We start from the raw sequence: 24,170 nt of genomic DNA on the forward strand, positions 1-24,170 counted from the left end.
CTCATCCCTAGTAGCCTTTAAAGACATGGGGAATTTATCCAAACTAGCATTTATTGGAGCCTTGATCTACAGTAGGTTGCGGTGAATCTAAAATTTATACTAACAGCTGCCATAGATTTCAGTTGTGACTTGCTCTAGAAATATGGCGCACAGGCCATAGGCTGTTTCCCCTCCTGCCCACATCCTGTCCACTCCTTGCAAAAGTGGTGAGCATGACGTAAAAGGGTAAAAAAGGGCTTGTGAGAAAATGTAGGTTGTCAAAGAGCATGCAATGTCAAAGATATCACTATTACAAAAATTATATAATCTCAGTATACAGAATGAATGGAAATAATATGGGTGCTGCCACACATCTCGCTGGTGCAGCATTATGAATGCACAAAATAAAAAAAATAAAAACATAAAAAACACATGCGGTTTTTGCAACAACATACCTGCGCTTATGCTGCGTGGGTTTCCTTTCAGCAAAGGGAAAACACGCAGCTGACTTGAATTACATTAATGTAATACAGTTTTGTACAATAAGAGTTCACATCACCGTTATTTTTCCGTTCTGATCCGCCAGAAGAACAGAAAAAAAAAAAAACAACGGATCCTGTGTGTCCGTTATGCACATTTGGCATCCATTTGAGCGAAAAAACGTATCTCAGACAGAAATGGCTCACATGGATGCCAAATGCGCATAAGGCCTATTGCACAGGAACGTGTGCGCTCCGTGGCCGTATTGTGGACCGCATTTGCGGATCTGCAATACACGGGCACCATTCCATTCCGTGTGCATTCCGCATCACGGATGCGGACCTATTCACTTCAATGGGTCCTCAATTCCGGAGATGCGGAATGGTGCGGAACGGAACCACAGAACGGAACCGTACGGGAGCACTACGGAGTGCTTCCATGGGGTTTTGTCCCGTACTTACGTTCCGCAAAAAGATAGAACATGTCCTATCTTTTTGCGTAACGGCCAGATTGCTGACCCATTAAAGTGAATGGGTCCGCGATCTGCTGCGGCTGCCCCACGGACGGTGTTCGTGCATTGCGGGCCGCAGCACGACCACGGGGCGCACACGTTCGTGTGCAGGAGGCCTAACTGATATACAGGATCCTTTTTTTTTTCTACAGGATCCTTTTTTTTTCTGTTCTGGCGGATCAGAAGAACGCAAAAATAACGGTGATGTGCACTCTACCTAATTCAGTTTTGCTGTGTGTTTTCCCTTTGCTAGAAGAAAACGCAGCATAAAGGCAGATATATTGTTTCAAAAGCGGCAAATGTTTTTTATGTCTAGTAGTGCCCTAAGGGATTGCAAATAATCTACAAGATTCTACAAGGGTGCTTCCACACGTTTCGGCACTAATGCGTTTTGGATGCGGCAAAAAAAACAAAAACAAAAAACATAAAAAAACCTTTTGGAGTTTTTGCAACAGCATGTCTCGTCTGTGTTTATGCTGCTTTTCCTTCCGACATGAGAAGACACACAGCAGATTTAAATGACATTAATGTAATTCAGTTTTGAATTTTGCTTGGTGTGATTTGCTTTTACTTTTCCTTTGCTGGAAAAAAATGCAGCATAAAATCTGATATTATGTTGCAGAAACCGACTGCAGGGGGTTATTTACTAGAAACAAATAGCATGTACAGTTGCTAGCTGGCAAATACAGGTGCACTCCGACAATTAGTGATGCCCCCAACTCCGGTCCCGTCCCACCCAACTGTCGAAAACTTTTAGACACGGGCCTTTTACTTAAAGGGATTCTGAAACCGACTGCAGGGGGTTATTTACCGGAAACTATTAGACATAAAAATTTTGCAAGTCCTCTTTTTGACCGGCCGCGCGACAATATTAAAGGGATTCTGTCATCAGATTTTACCCCTATAACCTAAAGATATCCTCATGTCCGGACTAAGAAGAAGAATCCTAAGCTGGCCTTATTAAACCTCACTGAGGCTCTATTTGTCCAAAAAACTGGTTTTTATAACCTGCCAATCACTTACTTAAGGTGCCCAAGGGGAGGTCCGTTAATACAGGGTGCCCGTCCGCACCCCTCGCCGTCCGGTGCCCAGCGCCGCCTTCCGTCTTCATCGCCGCCTTCCCTGTCTTCAGCGCCGCCTTCTACAGCTCAGTGCCGCCTCTGCAATCCTCCCGTCCCTTTGCCAGATCCCGCGCCTGCGCACTAGGCTCGGCCTGATGCGCCCGTGCGGACTCCTGGCAGCGGCTTCACTGAGCGAAGTGCGCATGCGCCGGCGTGATGCGCACTTTGCTCAACCCTAATATGACCTGCAGATTGCCTGAGCTTAGTGCGCAGGCGCGGGATCTGGCAGAGGGACGGGGAGGATTGCGGATGCGGTGCTGAGCTGTAGAAGGCGGCGCTGAAGACAGGGAAGGCGGCGATAAAGACGGAAGGCGGCGCTGGGCACCGGGCGGCGAGGGGTGCGGACGGGCACCCTGTATTAACGGACCTCCCCTTGGGCACCTTAAGTAAGTGATTGGCAGGTTATAAAAAACAGTTTTTTGGACAAATAGAGCCTCAGTGAGGTTTAATAAGGCCAGCTTAGGATTCTTCTTCTTAGTCCGGACATGAGGATATCTTTAGGTTATAGGGGTAAAATCTGATGACAGAATCCCTTTAATATTGTCGCGCGGCCGGTCAAAAAGAGGACATGCGAAATTTTTATGTCTAATAGTTTCCGGTAAATAACCCCCTGCAGTCGGTTTCAGAATCCCTTTAAGTAAAAGGCCCGTGTCGAAAAGTTTTCGACAGTTGGGTGGGACGGGACCGGAGTTGGGGGCATCACTAATTGTCGGAGTGCACCTGTATTTGCCAGCTAGCAACTGTACATGCTATTTGTTTCAAATGGCTTGTACATGCGCGGCACGGCAAGGTCAGGTGCGGCCTGAACATTAGCGGTGAGCATCATTTGGATTCCGCTATGGTGCTGCATTGTGTACATGCAGGCTAAGGGTTAATTTACTGAGGATTATGTAGCTCCTTATCTATTAATACATTATTGCCATGCTGATATTATTTGTTTGATCCACTTTTCTTCTTGTCCAGCTCCTTCTACCCCAGTGATTAAAGCAGAGGAGTGTACAGTCTGCTGGGACACGGCCATCATCAGATGGAGCACATCACATCTAGAGTCCACCGAGTCCTTTACACTGGAATGGTGCAAGCAGTACTCATCAGAGGGAGAAGGGCTCAGGTAAATGTACATCTTCCATGGGAAGATCATTAGGTTTGCTGTTATTTGCGCTTTGTAACCCTTAGGCCATCTGCACACATTGCAGAATACGTAACATAGTAACATAGTTTATAAGGCCGAAAAAAAGACATTTGTCCATCCAGTTCGGCCTGTTATCCTGCAAGTTGATCCAGAGGAAGGCAAAAAAAAAACTGTGAGGTACAAGACAATTTTCCCCACTTAAGGGGAAAAAAATTTCCTTCCCGACTCCAATCAGGCAATCAGAATAACTCCCTAGATCAACGACCTCTAGTAGCTATAGCCTGTAATATTATTACACTCCAGAAATACGTCCAGGCCCCTCTTGAATTCCTTTATTGTACTCACCATCACCACCTCCTCAGGCAGAGAGTTCCATAGTCTCACTGCTCTTACCGTAAAGAATCCTCTTCTGTGTTTGTGCACAAACCTTCTTTCCTCCGGACGCAGAGGATGTCCCCTCGCAACAGTCCTGGGGATAAATAGATGATGGGAGAGATCTCTGTACTGACCCCTGATATATTTATACATATTAATTAGATCTCCCCTCAGTTGTCTTTTTTCTAAAGTGAATAACCCTAATTTTGATAATCTTTCAGGGTACTGTAGTTGCCCCATACCAGTTATTACTTTAGTTGCCCTCTTCTGAACCCTCTCCAGTTCTGCTATGTCTGCCTTGTTTACAGGAGCCCAGAACTGTACACAGTACTCCATGTGTGGTCTGACTAGCGATTTGTAAAGTGGTAGGTTCAGGAGAGAGAGGAGAAGGAGACAGCGGCACTCACCAATTCCAAGATAAAACGTCCAGTTTATTAGGCTTCTATAAAATAGGGTACAGGCAGGTCTGTGCACATAAGTCAAATGGAGGTACGGCTACAGCTGTTTCACGCTAAGAGCGCTTCATCATGCCTTTCATTGTAAAGTGGTAGGACTATGTTCTCATCACGGGCATCTATGCCCCTTTTGATGCAACCCATTATCTTATTGGCCTTGGCAGCAGCTGCCTGACACTGGTTTCTACAGCTTAGTTTGCTGTTCACTAAAATTCCTAGATCCTTTTCCATGTCAGTGCTACCCAGTGTTTTACCATTTAGTATGTACGGGTGACTTGCATTATTCCTTCCCATGTGCATAACCTTATATTTGTCAGTGTTAAACCTCATCTTCCACTTATCTGCCCAAGCCTCCAGTCTATCCAGATCGCTCTGTAGTAGTATACTGTCCTCTTCCATGTCAATTACTTTACACAGTTTAGTGTCATCTGCAAAAATGTATATTTTACTGTGCAAGCCTTCTACAAGAGCAATAATAAATATATTGAAGAGAATAGGGCCCAATACTGACCCCTGAGGTACCCCACTAGTGACAGTGACCCAATCTGAGTGTGTACCGTTAATAAAAACCCTGTTTTCTATCACTGAGCCAGTTACTTACCCACATACAGACGTTTTCTCCCAGACCAAGCATTCTCATTTTATAAACTAACCTTTTATGTGGTACAGTGTCAAATGCTTTGGAGAAGTCCAGATATACGACATCCATTGATTCGCCGCTGTCAAGTCTAGAACTTTACTCCTCATAGAAACTGATTAAATTAGTTTGGCATGACCGATCCCTCATGAAGCCATGCTGATATGGCGTTATTTGCTTATTTTCATTGAGGTACTCCAAGATAGCATCTCTTAGAAAACCTTCAAACAGTTTACCCACGAAAGATGTTAAACTTACCGGCCTATAGTTTCCGGGCTCTATTTTTTTGACCCTTTTTGAATATTGGCACCACATTTGCTATGCACCAATCCTGTGGAACACTCCCAGTCAGTATAGAGTCAATGGAAGGCTGAGATCTACGGCAAAACCACATCAAATCCTAAGGATTTTGGTGCGGATATGGTGCTGAAACGAACATAAATCTGCATGGAAATTTGTGCAGATCTTTGTGCTCAGTGTACATAGTAGCACAAAGTGAATTGGGCCGTGTGCTGTGTGTGGTCTCCATGGAACGTCCTGTATCCTTTGACTTTTATGTGTGTATTCTGTAGTTTTCCACAGACCATGGTGACACCACAGAAGTGTGTTCTATTTTTGTCCTTCATTACTGATCCCTCAAGCACATTATAGTCTATTATAGTTTGCTCCATGGTTTTCACTGATCGTTGATAGAATATGCTCTGGAATATGCTCTGGGCAAAAAACTGACTCACAGAACAAACACCGATCCGTCACGGATGAATCACTGACCCTCGTCACAGATATGATCATGAACATAAACGTGTGAAAGAGGCCTAAGGGCTCAAGCACACGAGCATATTTGTTTTCCCTGTCCGTTCCATTTTTTTGCGGCCCGTATGCGGAACCATTCACTTGAATGCAATTTGCAGACCGCAAAACATCCAAAAGTCATGTGCATGAGCCCTAAGTCCTTAAAGGGATTCTGTCATGAGAAATTGGTCCTATAAGCTAAACATAAGGGATGTCCCTTGTAAAACACTGAATCCTAAAGTGAGTTTATCAAATGCCCCTGTGGCTCTATATTCATAAAAAAAAGGTTTATATCACCTGTCAATCACTTCGAAATGTGTCTAAGGGGACGTCTCATGTTGAAAGGTGCCCAGCTGCATCCATCTCGTTTAGGTACCCAGCCGCCTTCAATGCTGAAATCGCCGCCCTCCCTTTCTTTCTATCCGCCTACCTCAGTCCAATGCCGCCTCTCATACATCCGCTCGATTCAGCCAGATCCCGCGCGTGCGCACTAGGTATAACCTGATGCGCCCGTGCGGACTACTGGCAGCGGCCTCGTTTAGCGAAGTGCGCATGCGCCGGCCGGCGCACTTCGCTCAAACCTCCACTGACTGCCCTATTACAGGCTGTAATAGGGCAGTCAGTGGAGGTTCGAGCGAAGTGCGCCGGCCGGCGCATGCGCACTTCACTAAACGAGGCCCAGGGGGTGGGGAAAGGCCTCCCCATGAGTATCTCAATGCTGTTATGTCCTAGTACGTGGAAATGTGCTATTAAGATGGAAACACTGTGTTGGGGAATGCATGGCTACCTACCCCTCTTTGCAGACTAATCCTGTCTTAGGATTTTTCTGCAATACTGGATAACACCAGTCTTACTGTTCCTATTCAGTGGCATACCTTTGAAGATCAGTAAGAATTTGCGACATCTCAGGGGTTGGAGGTGCCAGACATGGCATCTCCCAATGGTTACACAAACCTGTGGGGTTGCATTTGGCCACTCATTTCACCACCTTATCTGCCAGCGCATTGCCCTGTGAGACATGAATCCCTGCTGCCGTGAATCCTCTCCTCTGCAAAATCATACCATGGTCCCACACTACCCCATGTGCGTACCTACTCTCAGTATAAATGGTGACAGGTCTATCAGCATGTAGAATACATGCTCTAGTGAGTGCAATGAGCTCAGCTGCCTGCTGTGTTGAGTGTGGAGGCCCTTGAGTAGGCCTACAACATCATGAGTAGTGTGCAAAAATGGTGTAATGTCACATTGTGAAAGGAGTTGCCAACTCTACCATCATAGCACAGGCTGCAAGAGAACACAGACATGCCGGCATCCCTTGAACAGGGGTGGGCATTACCTTTGAGAAAAAAACGCACAAGGACGCAACTTGCCTCCGTGTTCTTGTGTCAGTACCCCCGCCATGGTTTTACAATTTTGGCGTGCAAACATGTGGAAGGGCATATTATAGTCAGGGAGGCCCAGCCCTGGACTTGACATGAGTGAACATTTTAGATAATCAAATGCATTGTACATTTCAGAAGACCATTTAATCAAATCTGGATTTTCGTCCAGAGTGGCTTGCCTCAAAACATTGTCATAATAGGAGCAATCAAGAATCCATTGTCTACAGTAATTTATCATACCAAGAAAAGATAACTTTTCTTTCTTGGTGTGCGGGGTGACCAGACCCGCAATAGACTGGACTCTTTCTGTGCTGATTCACCTTTCACCTTTTGTGACGACAAAGCCCAAGTATTCAACCTGCATTTTATACCATTGCATTTTTATAAGTGCCACTTTGTGACCACATTCTGACCATTGTAACAGTGATAAACCATCCTGAATGCTGGCCTCCGCTGACATGCTACACAGTAACAAAACATCGACATATTGCAAAAGCACAGAACCTTGGGGGGGGGGGGGGTACCATGGTTCTAACGTGGCTTGGAGTACTGTGCTGTACACCACAGGTGAATCAGCATATCCCTGGGGCATTCTGCACCAGGTCAGTTGACGTCCCCCAAAGTAAAAAGCAAAAAGTAGTCTGGTTATCTTATCAACTGGGATAGAAAAGAATGCATTTTCCAGATCTATCACACTGAACAAAACAGCGTCTGCTGGAATGGCAGATAATAATTGAGTGACATCAGGTACAACAGGGGCTATAGGCACAATGATGTTGCTGATGGCACTTAAATCCTGTACAAAGCAGGTAGTACCATCTGCCTTTGTCACTGGATTCATGGGCGTGCAGTAGGGTGAAATCACCTCTTTCAGGATTCCCTTTTGTAGGAATTCTTCTATCATTGGCCTAAGTCCATCAAGTTTCTCTTTTGACAGCGGGTATTGTTTCTGAGATGACACCTGGTTTCACAGTAGCTTTGTAAGGTGTGCAATCTATGAATCCTGTGTCATATTCATTTGAAGACCATAATGCAGGGTTAATGTTATTAAGTTCTGGGTGGTCCTGTATGTTTGCAAGAATCAGTGGCACTGGTGTAGAGATTGGAATGAGATCTGAGTGTACTCTTATGCCCTGATTCTTTGCTGATACTTGAAAGTCAAGCTTAATGAACAAATCTCTCCCTAACAGGCTGACTGGGCAATCTAGTATAATGCTAAATACATGATCTGTGATGTATTCCCTGTCCATGGTCTCGAGTGGTAGTGAGTCAGTTTTGAAAGGTTTTGTCAAAACCCCATTAATTCACATAGAAGGCTCAGACTCTCCTTCCTCACACTCTCAGTCATCTAAGTCCACCCCTTTTAGTCGGACGCTGTGGTCCTCCTTCTGTCCGTCATTAGTGTCCCAGCTGCCCGTGAGAACAGAGCTCTGATGTTAAGCACAACACTTAACATGTAACACGTAACTTCAAACATTGAAACAAACAGATCTGACAATACAGACATGAACACACAAAGGGCCCATAAAACTTTTCATTGATTTCAATAAAAAAAAATGTACAGCTTGATCAATGCTGTTGGCACCAATAAAAACCAAAAACTTCCAAGAAAAATAAAATTCTCAATGTGCATATTATATGAAAACAAATATCGTACTCCATACACATTCACATTTTCATGTATTCATTTTCATAAACAGCTCATAACCTCGCCCCCATTCATACATAAAAACTGAATTGCATACACAGTTCTGCTAAAAACATCACTCAGTCTTCACACATTTTCAACTTCTACTACAACTCAAAGCCACACCCATTCACATTCCACTGAATCATGTATCTTTCAACCCAGTCACACAGTTTCTTTGTTTCATTCCAAAACTTGCAGCACAGACAAACACAGCTTTCCTGGAAACAGATAACCACACCACACCAAGAATTGCTAATGGTCAATATCACTTTTGAGCTGTGTTTTCCAATGTCTTCTGGTCTTCACTCTGTGATTAATCAACTCTTATAAGAAGACAATATACATCGTATATGCCAGGTGGTCTTAGTTAGTGTTTGCACATACAGGTCCTTCTAAAAAAATTAGCATATTGTGATAAAGTTCATTATTTTCTGTAATGTACTGATAAACATTAGACTTTCATATATTTTAGATTCATTACACACAACTGAAGTAGTTCAAGCCTTTTATTGTTTTAATATTGATGATTTTGGCATACAGCTCATGAAAACCCAAATTTCCTATCTAAAAAAATTAGCATATTTCATCCGACCGATAAAAGAAAAGTGTTTTTAATACAAAAAAAGTCAACCTTCAAATAATTATGTTCAGTTATGCACTCAATACTTGGTTGGGAATCCTTTTGCAGAAATGACTGCTTCAATGCGGCGTGGCATGGAGGCAATCAGCCTGTGGCACTGCTGAGGTGTTATGGAGGCCCAGGATGCTTCGATAGCGGCCTTAAGCTCATCCAGAGTGTTGGGTCTTGAGTCTCTCAACTTTCTCTTCCCAATATCCCACAGATTCTCTATGGGGTTCAGGTCAGGAGAGTTGGCAGGCCAATTGAGCACAGTAATACCATGGTCAGTAAACCATTTACCAGTGGTTTTGGCACTGTGAGCAGGTGCCAGGTCGTGCTGAAAAATGAAATCTTCATCTCCATAAAGCTTTTCAGCAGATGGAAGCATTAAGTGCTCCAAAATCTCCTAATAGCTAGCTGCATTGACCCTGCCCTTGATAAAACACAGTGGACCAACACCAGCAGCTGACATGGCACCCCAGACCATCACTGACTGTGGGTACTTGACACTGGACTTTAGGCATTTTGGCATTTCCCTCTGCCCAGTCTTCCTCCAGACTCTGGCACCTTGATTTCCGAATGACATGCAAAATTTGCTTACATCCGAAAAAAGTACTTTGGACCACTGAGCAACAGTCCAGTGCTGCTTCTCTGTAGCCCAGGTCAGGCGCTTCTGCCGCTGTTTCTGGGGAATGCGGCACCTGTAGCCCATTTCCTGCACACGCCTGTACACGGTGGCTCTGGATGTTTCTACTCCACACTCAGTCCACTGCTTCCGCAGGTCCCCCAAGGTCTGGAATCAGTCCTTCTCCACAATCTTCCTCAGGGTCCGGTCACCTCTTCTCATTGTGCAGCGTTTTCTGCCACACTTTTTCCTTCCCACAGACTTCCCACTGAGGTGCCTTGATACAGCACTCTGGGAACAGCCTATTCGTTCAGAGATTTCTTTCTGTGTCTTACCCTCTTGCTTGAGGGTGTCAATGATGGCCTTCTGGACAGCAGTCAGGTCGGCAGTCTTACCCCTGATTGCGGTTTTGAGTAATGAACCAGGCTGGGAGTTTTTAAAAGCCTCAGGAATCTTTTGCAGGTGTTTAGAGTTAATTAGTTGATTCAGATGATTAGGTTAATAGCTCGTTTAGAGAACCTTTTCATGATATGCTAATTTTTTGAGATAGGAATTTTGGGTTTTCATGAGCTGTATGCCAAAATCATCAATATTAAAACAATAAAAGGCTTGAACTACTTCAGTTGGTGTGTAATGAATCTAAAATATATGAAAGTCTAATGTTTATCAGTACATTACAGAAAATAATGAACTTTATCACAATATGCTTATTTTTTTAGAAGGACCTGTATATAATAATTTTTGTTAAAAGCTGGATTGTTACACATATAACATCCTTTACTCTGCATGATTCCCTCCCCCCTTTTTCCTGCTCTTCTCTTAGGAATGTTAAAGTAGGGGAAATAAAGCAATCACAGGATGTTTAACCATCCTAAATATTCCTCAAACTTTTACAGATACTGCACCAGACAATACTATGTTTTCTCGCACTAGATACAATTACATTAACTGACCAGACTATGGGTCTTCCCTATTTCCTTATTTAGACACACACATATCATTAGGGTAACAAACCTTAACCAGTTTATTTCTGAACATTTAACACAAGCGCCTTTCTGATTGCAGACATTGGGGCACTTACTTTCTTGCTAGTGTCATCAACTTACATCCTGACACTGCTCTGTTTTCTCACTCATTTGAACCCCCCCTCAACATCACAGGAGTTCTGATGTCCACAGTCTGTAAGCTCTAACTTCACAGATTCTTACAGATTTTCATCCCTGTTGCCAGCCAGTAGTTGATCCCAAAATACACCAATTTGACAATAACAGTGGGATGTGAGCGTACACTTACCACCCGGTCAGTATCTCACACAAACAGATAATCTTATCACTTCTAAGATACTTATACTATATATATATATATATATATAAGAGTTAATCCAAGCTTGTAACCTTCTGTTTCCTCAACAGTATTTCTTTTAAGTGAACTTTATATCTATCTGCGGTGATATGAACTCCCTGAGTCCCTTTTAATCACCTTGGCTCCCTGAGCCTTTTCTGTGTCCCTGACACAACGATCTACCGAAGTCTTAAGTAGATGGTTCAACTTACTTAGGTCGTAGCCTCACTAATCAGCTGTAATATTTGTACTTTTTATTGGGGGGGGGGGGGCAATTCTGAGTTTTGCTATGGGGTCCTATGATTTCTATGTACTCCCCTGATGACAAATAATATGGCTGCTTTCAGGTCTGTTGCTGGAATCAAAGATCAACAGCTGAGGGTCTCCCTACAACCAGGAGAGAACTACTTCTTCTACGTAAAAGCTGCTAACACATTTGGGTCAAGTGAGCAAAGTGAAGCTGCTCTCATATCTACTAAAGGTAAGAACTTCCTGAACTGGGAGGAATTTTGGGGGAGAATTATGAAGCTAGTGTAAGGAAAACTGGTTTAGTTGCCCAAAGCAACCAATCAGATTCCACCTTTCATTTTCCAGAGGGGCTCTGAAAAATGAAAGGTGGAATCTGATTGGTTGCTGTCAGCAACTAAGCCAGTTTTCTTTCACATCAGTTTTGAAAAAATCTACTGCTTTGTCGTTTACCTATTTGTTAGGGACCTCTCTTGTCTTTCCTGCTCCTCTCATGCAGATTGCATTATAAATGACAGGGAGATGGCTGTTTATACGATGACAAGAAGATGTGATTAACGACAGACAATCTGCTGCTGCCACTTACAGCCCCTCCAGGTCAAAGGCTATATGACAGGTCACAGCATAAGGGCTCATGCAGATGGCAAAGCTGTGTGCATGGAGCCCTTATAGTAGGACATATAGGGGGGAGTATTTTAAAACTGGTGTGAAGGAAAACTTCCTAAGCTTGCCAATAGCAACCAATCAGATTCCGCCTTTCATTTTTCAGAGCTCTGCTGGAAAATGTAAGGTTGAATCTAATTGGTTGATCTGGGCAACTAACCCAGTTCTACTTTACACCAGCTTTGATAAATCTCCCCCATAGTCTATAGCCCACCTGTAGGCACATGTGCCACTGCATGGAGCCTAACTGAGAACTGCTTCCACGAAAGAAAATCTTCATATTACAGCGGGCATTGAAAAGTTGAGGCAATTTCTTCTCATGCATTTCATATGAATCTGTGACAAAAAATATATATATTCTGGACAATCCCTTTCAATATTTTAATATGAAATAATGTACTGATTCATACATATGTGTGACCTCAGTGGTAGTTTCATTAATCATTGAAAATCAGCTTCAGAAAGACAATAAAAAAGTCAAAACTATCATAAATTTTTGCAGGTACCAGATTTCACTTACTAAGAGATACCGCTCATCCAGCCCTGGACTTGTCACTAGATGGGACTGTGATTAGTATCGTCGAGCAGCGGGAGATTGTGGGGTGGGTATCTACTTACAAATTTCATATTGCTGAATGTGCTGAATGATTATTATTGTGTGTCTCTTAGTATTTTTGGTCGATCATAAGTCTAGATCATTTTATTCATCCCCTTCCTTCCCATATTTATTATATGTTATACTGTTTTATGTGTTTTCATGTGTCCGATGGCTGGGACCAAAGCCCTGATAGGTCCTATTATGTAACGTGCCATTAGATGTTATTGGGAGTCTAGCAGATAGAACCCACAATGAGTGGTGAGAATAAATGTAGTTTCTTCACCATTAAAATCAATGGAGGTTATTTATCAAGGGACTTTTCTAGTCATAAAAAAAGTCACAAACCCCTTTTTTGACCAGCAGTGTGCAATATTTAGTCACATGGCCAGTTTTACACTATGTTCAACTGTTGGGCTGGAATCAGGCATAAATGTCAGCTAAAAAAACTACTCCAGCCAGCAGCTGAAGTAGTTTTCACGCCAGGCACACAGTGTGTAGAGTGTAGATGTACCTAATTTATGATGAGATACACACCTGTGCTTGTGTACATACCCCCATTAAGGCATCATTTTTGGACCACTTCTTCAGAACAAGACACTTTTTATTTCCAATAACACCATGTGTGTTTAAACTCCATAAATAAGGAACAGTTTTGGAAACTTTTTAATTTTAAAAAGCATAAAAAAATCCAATTGCGAACAGGCCATTTGTTAACACAGTCAACCATGTGTTTACCCATAGCTATATATGTCAGTGTCACTCTAACATTGTTAACTGTTGCCTAAAAGGAGGGGGGGGAGGGGGGGGGATGAGAAAGGGAAAAAAGAGAGAAAGACGAGAGAGAACCTAGGATACCTCAGAGTGTCATATACCAATTCTCAGACCAAATGGAGCAATTTTGATTCACGTAGAATTGATTCGGACCCAAATAAAAATTTTGAAGACAAATTTCAAGAAATGCGTTCTTCGCTAGTAATAATTATACATATCATCAGTGATGTACAGTGGATATAAAAAGTCTTTACACCCCTGTTAAAATGTCAGGTTTCTGTGATATAAAAAAATTAGACAAAGATAAATCATTTCAGAACTTTTTCCACCCTTAATGTGACCTATAAACTGTACCACTCAATTGAAAAACAAACTGAAATCTTTTAGGTGGAGGGAAGAAAAAATATAAAAATAAAGTAATATGGTTGCATAATTGTGCACACCCTTAAACTAATACTTTGTTGAAGCACCTTTTGATTTGATTACAGCACTCAGTCTTTTTGGGTATGAGTCTATCAGCATGGCACATTTTGACTTGGCAAGATTTGCCCACTCTTCTTTGCAAAAACACTCCAAATCTGTCAGATTGCGAGGGCATCTCCTGTGCACAGCCCTCTTCAGATCACCCCAGAGATTTTCAAATTCAGGTCTGGGCTATTCCAAAACTTTAATCTTCTTCTGGTGAAGCCATTCCTTTGTTGATTTGGATGTATGCTTTTGTGCCAATATTGACTGGTATTTGGAACTGTTCATAATTCCCTCTAGCTTAACTAAGGCCCCAGATCCAGCTGAAGAAAAACAGCCCCTTGGCATGATGCTGCCACCACCATGCTTCACTGTGGGTATGGTGTTCTTTTGGTGATGTGCAGTGTTGTTTTTGCGCCAAACATATCTTTTGGATTAATGGCCAAAAAGTTCAACCTTGGTTTCATCAGACTATAACACCTTTTCCCACATGCTTTTGGGAGACTTCAGATGTGTTTTTGCAAAATGTAGCCTGGCTTGGATGTTTTTCTTCTTAAGAAAAGGCTTTCGTCTTGCCACTCTACCCCATAGCCCAGACATATGAAGAATACGTGAGATTGTTGTCACATGTACCACACAGCCAGTACTTGCCATATATTCCTGCAGCTCCTTTAATGTTGCTGTAGGCCTCTTGGTAGCCTCCCAGACCAGTTTTCTTCTCGTCTTTTCATCAATTTTGGAGGGATGTCCAGTTCTTGGTAATGTCACTGTTGTGCCATATTTTCTCCACTTGATGATGACTGTCTTCACTGTGTCCCATGGTATATCTAATGCCTTGGAAATTATTTTGTACCCTTCTCCTGATTGATACCTTTTAACAATGAGATCTCTCTGATGCTTTGGACGCTCTCTGTGGACCATGGCTTTTTCTGTCGGATGCGACTAAGAAAATTTCAGGAAAGACCAACTAGAGCAGCTGAACTTTATTTGGGGTTAATCAGAGGCACTTTAAATGATGGCAGGTGTATGCTGACTCCTATTTAACATGATTTTGAATGTGATTGCTTAATTCTGAACACAGCTACATCCCCAGTTATAAGAGGGTGTGCATACTTATGCAACCACATTATTTTAGTTTTTTTACAGCACAGAACCCTGACATTTTAACAGGGGTGTGTATACTTTTTAGATCCACTGTATCTTGAAGCTCCTGGACCCCGGTACAAAATCTATAAGAGGGCTCCCGCCTACTATGTGCCATTTATGAAACAGCTGTCTTCTTATTAGGTAGAAGGAGTTTTGGGCCAGGTATGACTGCTAAGTCTGCATCCCCTATAGCAACTGCCCCCTTATTTTACAATGTCTGTTGGCTTTTTTTTTTGTAGTATTCCTTTAGTTCTTGGGGAGCTGCTGCCGGCTAAAGGACAGCATTACTGGGAGATGATGGTTGCAGAATGCAGTTCATATAGTGTTGGCGCAACATTTCATCCTTCTCCAGAAGAATCTGCCACAACACAGGATAGTACCTCATGGTGTATGCAGTGCTCCAGTTCATATACAAGGTAATTTTCTTCTACTTGGTGGCAGAAGATACAGAGATACATTGCACACAGCAAATTCCTTTGACTTTCCTTGCAAACATGTGCAGCCATATTATGGACCCAAATTAAAGGCACTGAATTAACAAAACACATTGTAAACTATCAGCTTTTTTCAGAAAATTCTTTAAAGTTTCGAGAGTTAAAATTTAAAATGTATATTTCATCTTTCTAAAACATTTTCCTAAAATATACTTTGTTTAAAAAGAATCTGCAGCAGGCAGTAGAGGTACAGGGGAGGCTACGCACTGTCCAGCAGCATACATGTCATAAGCAACGACCCTTCTGAGGCATGAGGCCCGCCCGTGGCCGTATTGCGGCCCGCCGACTGGCTCCTGGTATTGCCCATATGGCACAGGTAGGTGAGTGTTAGGACCCAAGCTACTTGAGAAACCTTGGCGCGGTGCTCGGGCTCAGACATGTCCTCCACAGTAGGATATGTTGGCTAATCTCTCAATTTTAACATCAGTATGAGGGTTTAGTGAGACCGCAGAGTGCACCTGTCTTTGCAAATGTTATTATATTGTTATATTGGTCATCACATCCACATAATTAGAAAAGAAATGGTGGCTCTCTCACTGTTCCACTTCTGGAATGGTGCACTACCCCACAGCACTTCCAAATGCTGGTATAGAGAAGTAGGTATAAAAATTGAATAGGGGGTCACTCAATATTAGGCAAACACACGGTAATCAGTATCCATATAAATTTTATAGGCTAAAAAATATGCCACATTACAATATTACATATAAAACATTTCATAAAAAACAAATTAAAATGCAATTAAAATACCGCACTAAAGGACATTAGCTCTATGGTTCAGTGGTACTGAAAGTCTCTGAGGAGCTATTTTCCAATGACACTGATATATGTCCAGGGGCTGTTGTTATTATCAGGTAGCTGCAAGTTCTATAATCCAGAGACAGTAATAAATCTCACAGTTATGTTGTATACAGTACTTTACCGCTCCTGCAGTAGATCCGCTTATACGCCAAGTTTTCAAACAGAATGCGCTGTTGTAAGCTGTAACGACCTGAAGATGAACTCTGTATATGAAGTTCCCCACGCCGTTGAGTAGCGGTGCCGCTTGGTGTTACCGCTCTGACCTTCCAGGACCTATGTGGCGTCCCACGTGGTTTGCTGGGTGGTCACGTGATCTATACTTCCAGGCGGGGTTTTCAAACTTCTTTAACGTAGATATGTTATTCCATATTCATGAAGATATGCGATTATAGAGTCTTCTTCTTAGTAGTCCCTCACTGTCATTCACCAGATGCGTTTCGGGGTAAAGGGACCCCTTCCTCAGTGGCTTGAGACGCGTTTCGGGGTAAAGGGACCCCTTCCAGCCACTGAGGAAGGGGTCCCTTTACCCCGAAACGCATCTGGTGAATGACAGTGAGGGACTACTAAGAAGAAGACTCTATAATCGCATATCTTCATGAATATGGAATAACATATCTACGTTAAAGAAGTTTGAAAACCCCGCCTGGAAGTATAGATCACGTGACCCCCCAGCAAACCACGTGGGACACCACATAGGTCCTGGAAGGTCAGAGCGGTAACACCAAGCGGCACCGCTACTCAACGGCGTGGGGAACTTCATATACAGAGTTCATCTACAGGTCGTTACAGCTTACAACAGCGCATTCTGTTTGAAAACTTGGCGTATAAGCGGATCTACTGCAAGAGCGGTAAAGTACTGTATACAACATAACAGCGAGATTTAATATTATTACTGCCTCTGGATTATAGAACTTGCAGCTACCTGATAATAACAACAGCCCCTGGACATATATCAGTGTCATTGGAAAATAGCTCCTCAGAGACTTTCAGTACCACTGAACCATAGAGCTAATGTCCTTTAGTGCAGTATTTTAATTGCATTTTAATTAGTTTTTTATGAAATGTTTTATATGTAATATTGTAATGTGGCATATTTTTTAGCCTATAAAATTTATATGGATACTGATTACTGTGTGTTTGCCTAATATTGAGTGACCCCCTATTCAATTTTTATACCTACATCCACATAATTGCTATCTTGTGTAGGATGTCTATTGTGGTACTTGTGGTCCGCTGCGGGCATCCTTCACTGTATGCATTTTTGCTGGGGATCGCCATTAGCAACTGGCTTAAAGTGCAGGATTTGCTCCGCTGTATACCCATGCACAACCGCATATGGGCTTGAGCACTTCCTGCCTGTTTAACACCACGCCATTTTTTCTGTTGGTTTGTATACAGAGAAGGGGTTAGCTTTAAAATCCTGATAGTCTACAGTAGGACAATACCTGGTGGATCTGTAGTTTATTTTTGGGACTTTTCTCCAGCAGCTTAAAGGGAACAGTGGTCACAGGCAGTGTGCAAAGTATAGCCCACCACAATGGGAGGGGTTTTGACTGGTTGACAAAAGTCAGGAAACAGTTGGGGGGGATTCAGTGACAACTGCAAATGCACAGGGCTGTGAAAAAATGCAGTGCACCCAGTGCTTTCCTGGATTATTGCTTTAAAATGTCCCAAGCTCATTTGATGCGTATAGTAACATGGTGTCCAGAAATACAGCCATGGGTAAAGGTCATCCTTATGATGTCACATTACATATTTATAGTGTGTGTCTACATCATCCATCATCGCCCTTGTGCTCAGCATATACACTCACCTAAAGAATTATTAGGAACACCTGTTCTATTTCTCATTAATGCGATTATCTAGTCAACCAATCACATGGCAGTTGCTTCAATGCATGTAGGGTTGTGGTCCTGGTCAAGACAATCTCCTGAACTCCAAACTGAATGTCAGAATGGGAAAGAAAGGTGGGCTACAACAGCAGAAGACCCCACCGGGTACCACTCATCTCCACTACAAATAGGAAAAAGAGGCTACAATTTTCACGAGCTCACCAAAATTGGACTGTTGAAGACTGGAAAAATGTTGCCTGGTCTGATGAGTCTCGATTTCTGATGAGACATTCAAATGGTAGAATCCGAATTTGCCGTAAACAGAATGAGAACATGTATCCATCATGCCTTGTTACCACTGTGCAGGCTGGTGGTGGTGGTGTAATGGTGTGGGGGATGTTTTCTGGGAACACTTTAGGCCCCTTAGTGCCAATTGGCCATCGTTTAAATGCCACAGGCTACCTGAGCATTGTTTCTGACCATGTCCATCCCTTCATGACCACCATGTACCCATCCTCTGATGGCTACTTCCAGCAGGATAATGCACCATGTCACAAAGCTCGAATCATTTCAAATTGGTTTCTTGAACATGACATTGAGTTCACTGTACTAAAATAGCCCCCACAGTCACCAGATCTCAACCCAATAGAGCATCTTTGGGATGTGGTGGAACGGGAGCTTCGTGCCCTGGATGTGCATCCCTCAAATCTCCATCAACTGCAAGATGCTATCCTATCAATATGGGCCAACATTTCTAAAGAATGCTATCAGCACCTTGTTGAATCAATGCCACGTAGAATTAAGGCAGTTCTGAAGGCAAAAGGGGGTCCAACACCGTATTAGTATGGTGTCCCTAATAATTCATTAGGTGAGTGTAGATACATGCACAGTGAGAAAACCAAAGGATAATGCTACATCACAAGAATTATATTTACATTTCTGTAAACCTAAAAGTTGTGATCACCAATCCACGAGAGCAACATTATGTCGGGTACGATACACAATTACAATGCCCAATATATATTGTAATAATCTTTTTATTTAAAAGAAGGGAACATGTGGATACTACAAAAAAGACACTCAACTTCTACATCATGATAATGTGAAAAACAATCCTTATTGGTAATAAAGACCACAAAATGCAAACCATCTAACGCATTCATGACATTGGGTGTGTTCCTCCCCAGTGATAATACAATATTATATATGGATAAATACTATGTAAATATCTTCCCAAGGATACAAGTAAACATGCAAGAAATATATAATACAATATATGAAAAGCATCTAACGATGCCCTGTGTTCTCTGTACTTCTCTTTACCTTTTGAGTGATAGAGCTAAGCATCTTTTCTAGCCCTGTGTTCTTGCTGCAGCGCTGACACTCAGTTACTCTGAGTACCACCTTCCACGCTCATCAGATCCACTGCACAGGTGCTTCAGCACAGGGATAGATCAGATGTCTAGCCCTCAATCAAGAGGAAGGAGGCAGTACAGAGAGCAAGGGGGAAGGGGTTGCACTAGCAGTGCTCCTAGTGCTAAGGCCTTCCCCCTGGTGCTCTAACTAAGTAATTTATATAAATATAAAAATGTATATATCTCCGCAATTATTAACTTTCAGAAAAGAAAGCTATCATTTTACTCAGTATGATAAACCCAACCAGCAATATGCCTGGTTAAAGAGGGTTGATCATGCTGACAGAGGCTCTTCTCCAGTTTCATAATAACATTATTTTGTATGTCCAGAGTACACCCCCAAAACTGCATATTTTTTCTCCACATACCTGTTTTTCCTGTCAGCAAATTCCTTCCCTTGTTTTTAGGATCAATGTTTACATGAAAAAACAGTTTTTTGTCGGGTTTTCTAACCAAACCCAGCATGCTTTGTTCTGTAATGTTTCTCAGGGCTTGCTCTGCCTGCTGCACTGTTCCCTCTGCAGCAGTTAGGCCACCTATACCTTCCCTCCCCATGTTAGTGTAGAGGAGCAAGCCCTGTGCAACATTACAAAACCTAGCAGGAAGCCAATGAAAACAGGAAGTTCTGCATGTAAATATCTTGCTAGAATACAGTGAAGCTAAGAGAAGGGCAAGCAAAGGTCTGACATGAAAAACAGGTATATGGGACACAAATATGCAGTGTTTGGGGTACTCTGCGCAGACAAAAAAAAATTACGAAACCAGAGGACCCCTTTAAAAAGATTTTCAGAGACTGTCCTAGAAATAAACCATGGCTGCAGAAGATTTAGATAGAAGACCCTTTGTGATATACTTACTGTCCTAAGGTGCCACCAATTTTAGTTTTTATCCTCACACCCCTAACTCAAGATTTTTCTTCTGCCGCTGATGTGTACATCTTTCTTGGGCATCTCTTCCAGCAATGTATGAGCATCATCATTGGTGTAATATTCATTGCTGTGTCAAGAAGAACCAATGGGCATGTTCTAGAGCAAACAGCTGAAATAGAATATTCAGATTGTGAACAAAGGGACCCTAGGCAGTGACATCAGTGACCTGGTAGAAGAATGCAAGAACATAAAAAAAATATTTGTGTAAAACCTACATCAGATTCTGGACCGGGTGGGCCAGTTAGACAAAAATGCTTAGGGGTACCAGAGAATACTTTTAAATGTATAAATTGAATGCATAGATTCTATATGATTTACGGTAAGTGGATCTCCACCTGAAACTGAAAACAGTGTCCCATAGGCCATATAAATAATTAAACCCTCAGAGATTGAGAGATTATATTCTTTTAGCATTGCAAGAAAAAGTCGGCCAACTATTAGTCTTAGGCCACTTTCACACTTGTGTTGTTGTTTTCCGGTATTGAGATCCGGCAGAGGATTTTAATACCAGAAAAAAAATTAATCTGTTTGGTCCCATGCATTCTGAATGGAAAGATATCCGTACAGGATACATCGGAATGTCTTCCATTCCAGCAGGATTCTGTTTTGTAACCGGACGCAAAACCGCTGCAAGCTGCAGTTTTGTGTCCGGTCAGAAAAACTGAAGAAAATGTTTCCGGCACTGAAAAACGGATCCATCACCCATCGACTTTGAATGTATTTAGTGACGGATCAATTTTTTTCTGTTTTGATTTCACACAACTGCATCCTAACAGGAACAGACGCATCCTGATGTGCAAAATCAAAATGGATCCTCTGCCAGATCTCAGTACCGGAATTAACAACGCAAGTGTGAAAGGAGCCTTCGTTTGGGCCATGTAAAATAAAACTAAACCAATTCGCACTACACATTTTACTTTCTTCACCTTACTCAATCGATATTTCCTTTTTGCATTGTATTTGCAGTATAAAATATAAATATGCAACAGGCACCTCCCCCTACGGCCCTCTATAATGCGACCCAGGTGTAGTAACACCAAGTGGTATAGTGCGGCCTAAAATGTCTCTTTATGTGTCACGGTGCTCCTACCTGGATACGGCTGGACACCAGGCTCCGAACCAATAAATAGGGGGAATAATTGAGGGATAAAAGAATAACTGGAGTCCAGACCTTGAGATGAAGTTCAGTGACAGCTTTACTTTGCATAAACATTCTCCAAAACGGTTTGCAGGCTTTGTCTTGGTTCCAGAAGGCTTTAGCATTAAACTGGCAGGTAAACTGCACTCTGCCATATCTGTTTCTCTCTGACACTGCTGTACTGACAGACTGGCTGTATAACTCAGTTTCTTCTGTACGCTGCACTTCACTTTGTAGTCTGACTCTAGGTTATGCCAGTGAATTTTCCTCCTGGCTCCTGAGGCTTCAAGCTTTGGCCTCCATGGCCAGCAGAGCTTAGGGTGCTCTGGCTGACGTGGGCACGTCCAGCAGAGACATACCCCTGCACACCCTTTCCCTAGCTAGGGGTAAGCTAGACTGACTAGAACTTCTGCCTCACCCTTCCTGCAGCAAGTAGGACTCGCCCACTTCCATTCTATCTAAATATAGCTCTGCCATGTTTGCTGCCACCTGCTGGTAAACCAGGCACATTACATGTGAACATAACAGTTGCATAACAAAATAGGAATGAATGCACATTGTGGAGGACCTGGAATAAATAGACAAGATGACATGAGGTTAGACCAATAAAGACAGTAGCATGGTGCAGAAGTGGTAACACCACTCTGGGGGTGTTACAAATATAATATTGGATTACCTGTGGGTAGGATTCCTATTATTGTCATGGATGTTTTTAAATGTTTTTAACGTTGAGGTCTTTGCTATTAATGGAGATTGTCTTTGGCATTATAATAATATAGAGGTGGAGTGCCTCTTTTTGTAATAGCCACTTTTTCTCTTCCTTTTTTTCCTCTCCATTTTAAGTATATACTACATGTTTGGTACAATGCTTTGAAAGTAACCCAGTATCGTCTATAACATTTTCTTTTTCCAGCTTTTCTTACAGATTCCTCCACAATGAAATATGGAGTGAAGTTCATTTAACGGAGCCTCCAGTGCGGGTGGGGGTTCTCCTAGACTACAGGAAGGGGAAACTGTCTTTCTACAATGTCCAGAAGGGACAGTTGCTGTTCACCTTTAGGCACAGGTTTACAGAGGCGGCTCACCCCACATTTGCCTTGGAGGCCCCAGGAGAGATTCACCTTCATACTGGAATTGAACTGCCTCATTTTACCAAACAGAGCTAGCACCCAACCCCCAGAGGTGTTCCGAATTCTGCAAAGCCATACATCGTGTTTACTAGCCCCTGCTTGATAGCAGAGTGACTGTGTGCGGGGATGTTTGGGAGTAGTACAAATACTGTTAATATTCTGAGTTTTACAATTCTGGTTTTTATGCAATCATGATTTCTCAGGGGGTTGTTTGTATTTTGGATTGTTATTTTTTTCAGTTTTATGTAGGACAAGCCAGACATTATCAGTGATGGTGGTAGGATCAGGGAGACTAGTGGGTAGGATTCTATAGAGAATTGCGAGTAGTCCAAAATCAATAAAGCCTTAGCAAAACTCTTTGAAGTTATCCTGAGGAGAAGATCATTAACACTTAGCAAGGTTAAACTGAACTAGGAGGAAATTCTGAAGGAACTCAAACTGATAAACAAACTTTATGAGAAAAGAGATATTTTCTGAATAATGAGGTAAGCTTAAAGGGAATATCCATCTTTTAACACAATATTGCTTCATTTTTCTTATACAGCTCCAAATCCCTCAAAATTTCTGCATAGATATCGATGGAAATTATACCATTCTGTCTACCTAAACACACAGATGGGCACTCGCTGCGACCCCCGGGATGAATACTAACAAAATAACTAGCGGTCAAATGACCAAAAAATCCCTTTAGGGGTCCTAATCTATATGTATATATAAAACTACATCTTTTATTGGGTTCTATTTAAACATGTAACATAGAATATAGAAAAAATGTGTGTGATTAAAACGATCGGGAAATAGCCGGGGACATTTATTGTAATGGCAGCAATCGGGTCAGTGCTTTATATTGCAGCTCTGTGTTGTTAATAAACGTTTTTTTAAATGAGTTATGTGTTATATTATATCATCGTCTTCATATATCAATCCCATTTTGTAATATATTAACTATTACACACTGGTCCTACAGTGTGTAATGTATATTTTTTTGCTGCTGGCAGCAGCAAAATATTCTGGAAGCGAGAGCAGATAGTATAAATCTACTGCAGTCAGGGCCGACGCCACCCATAAGTAAGGTACGCCACCGCGTAGAGCGGCCTCTTGCTGGAGGCGCCGGCCCACGGCACCACCTCCTAGCTAATTTATTCACTTCACTTGCCTCTGTGTAATCTTGCACAGGCGCACTGGCAGAGGTATCGTCAAGCGAAGTGCGCATGCGCATGCGCCGTCTTCCAGCACACTTTGCTCGACGATGCCTCTGCCAGTGCACCTGTGCGAGATCACACAGAGGCAAGTGAAGTGAATAAATTAGCAAGGAGGCGGCGCTGGGTGGGGAAGGGATCTGTTGATGACACTGTGGGGGATCTGTGGATGACACTTGTGGGGATCTGTGGATGACACTTGTG

At 42.5% G+C, this 24,170-nt stretch overlaps 1 protein-coding gene across 2 annotated transcripts in view; it reads left to right on the forward strand.

The window, feature by feature from the left end:
• Positions 1–23,935, forward strand: part of CMYA5 (cardiomyopathy associated 5) — an 89,766-nt gene extending 65,831 nt beyond the window's left edge. For both annotated transcript variants that reach the window (XM_044276123.1, XM_044276124.1), the window contains exons 10-14: positions 3,055–3,202; positions 11,487–11,620; positions 12,551–12,650; positions 15,268–15,444; positions 22,551–23,935. In XM_044276123.1, the coding sequence (XP_044132058.1) occupies positions 3,055–3,202; positions 11,487–11,620; positions 12,551–12,650; positions 15,268–15,444; positions 22,551–22,803 (812 nt within the window). In that variant the 3' untranslated portion in view covers positions 22,804–23,935. The remainder of the gene's footprint in view (positions 1–3,054; positions 3,203–11,486; positions 11,621–12,550; positions 12,651–15,267; positions 15,445–22,550) is intronic.
• The last annotated feature ends 235 nt before the right edge of the window (positions 23,936–24,170 follow it).

Source organism: Bufo gargarizans, chromosome 1 (genome assembly GCF_014858855.1).
Source record: "Bufo gargarizans isolate SCDJY-AF-19 chromosome 1, ASM1485885v1, whole genome shotgun sequence".
Lineage (NCBI taxonomy): Eukaryota > Metazoa > Chordata > Amphibia > Anura > Bufonidae > Bufo > Bufo gargarizans.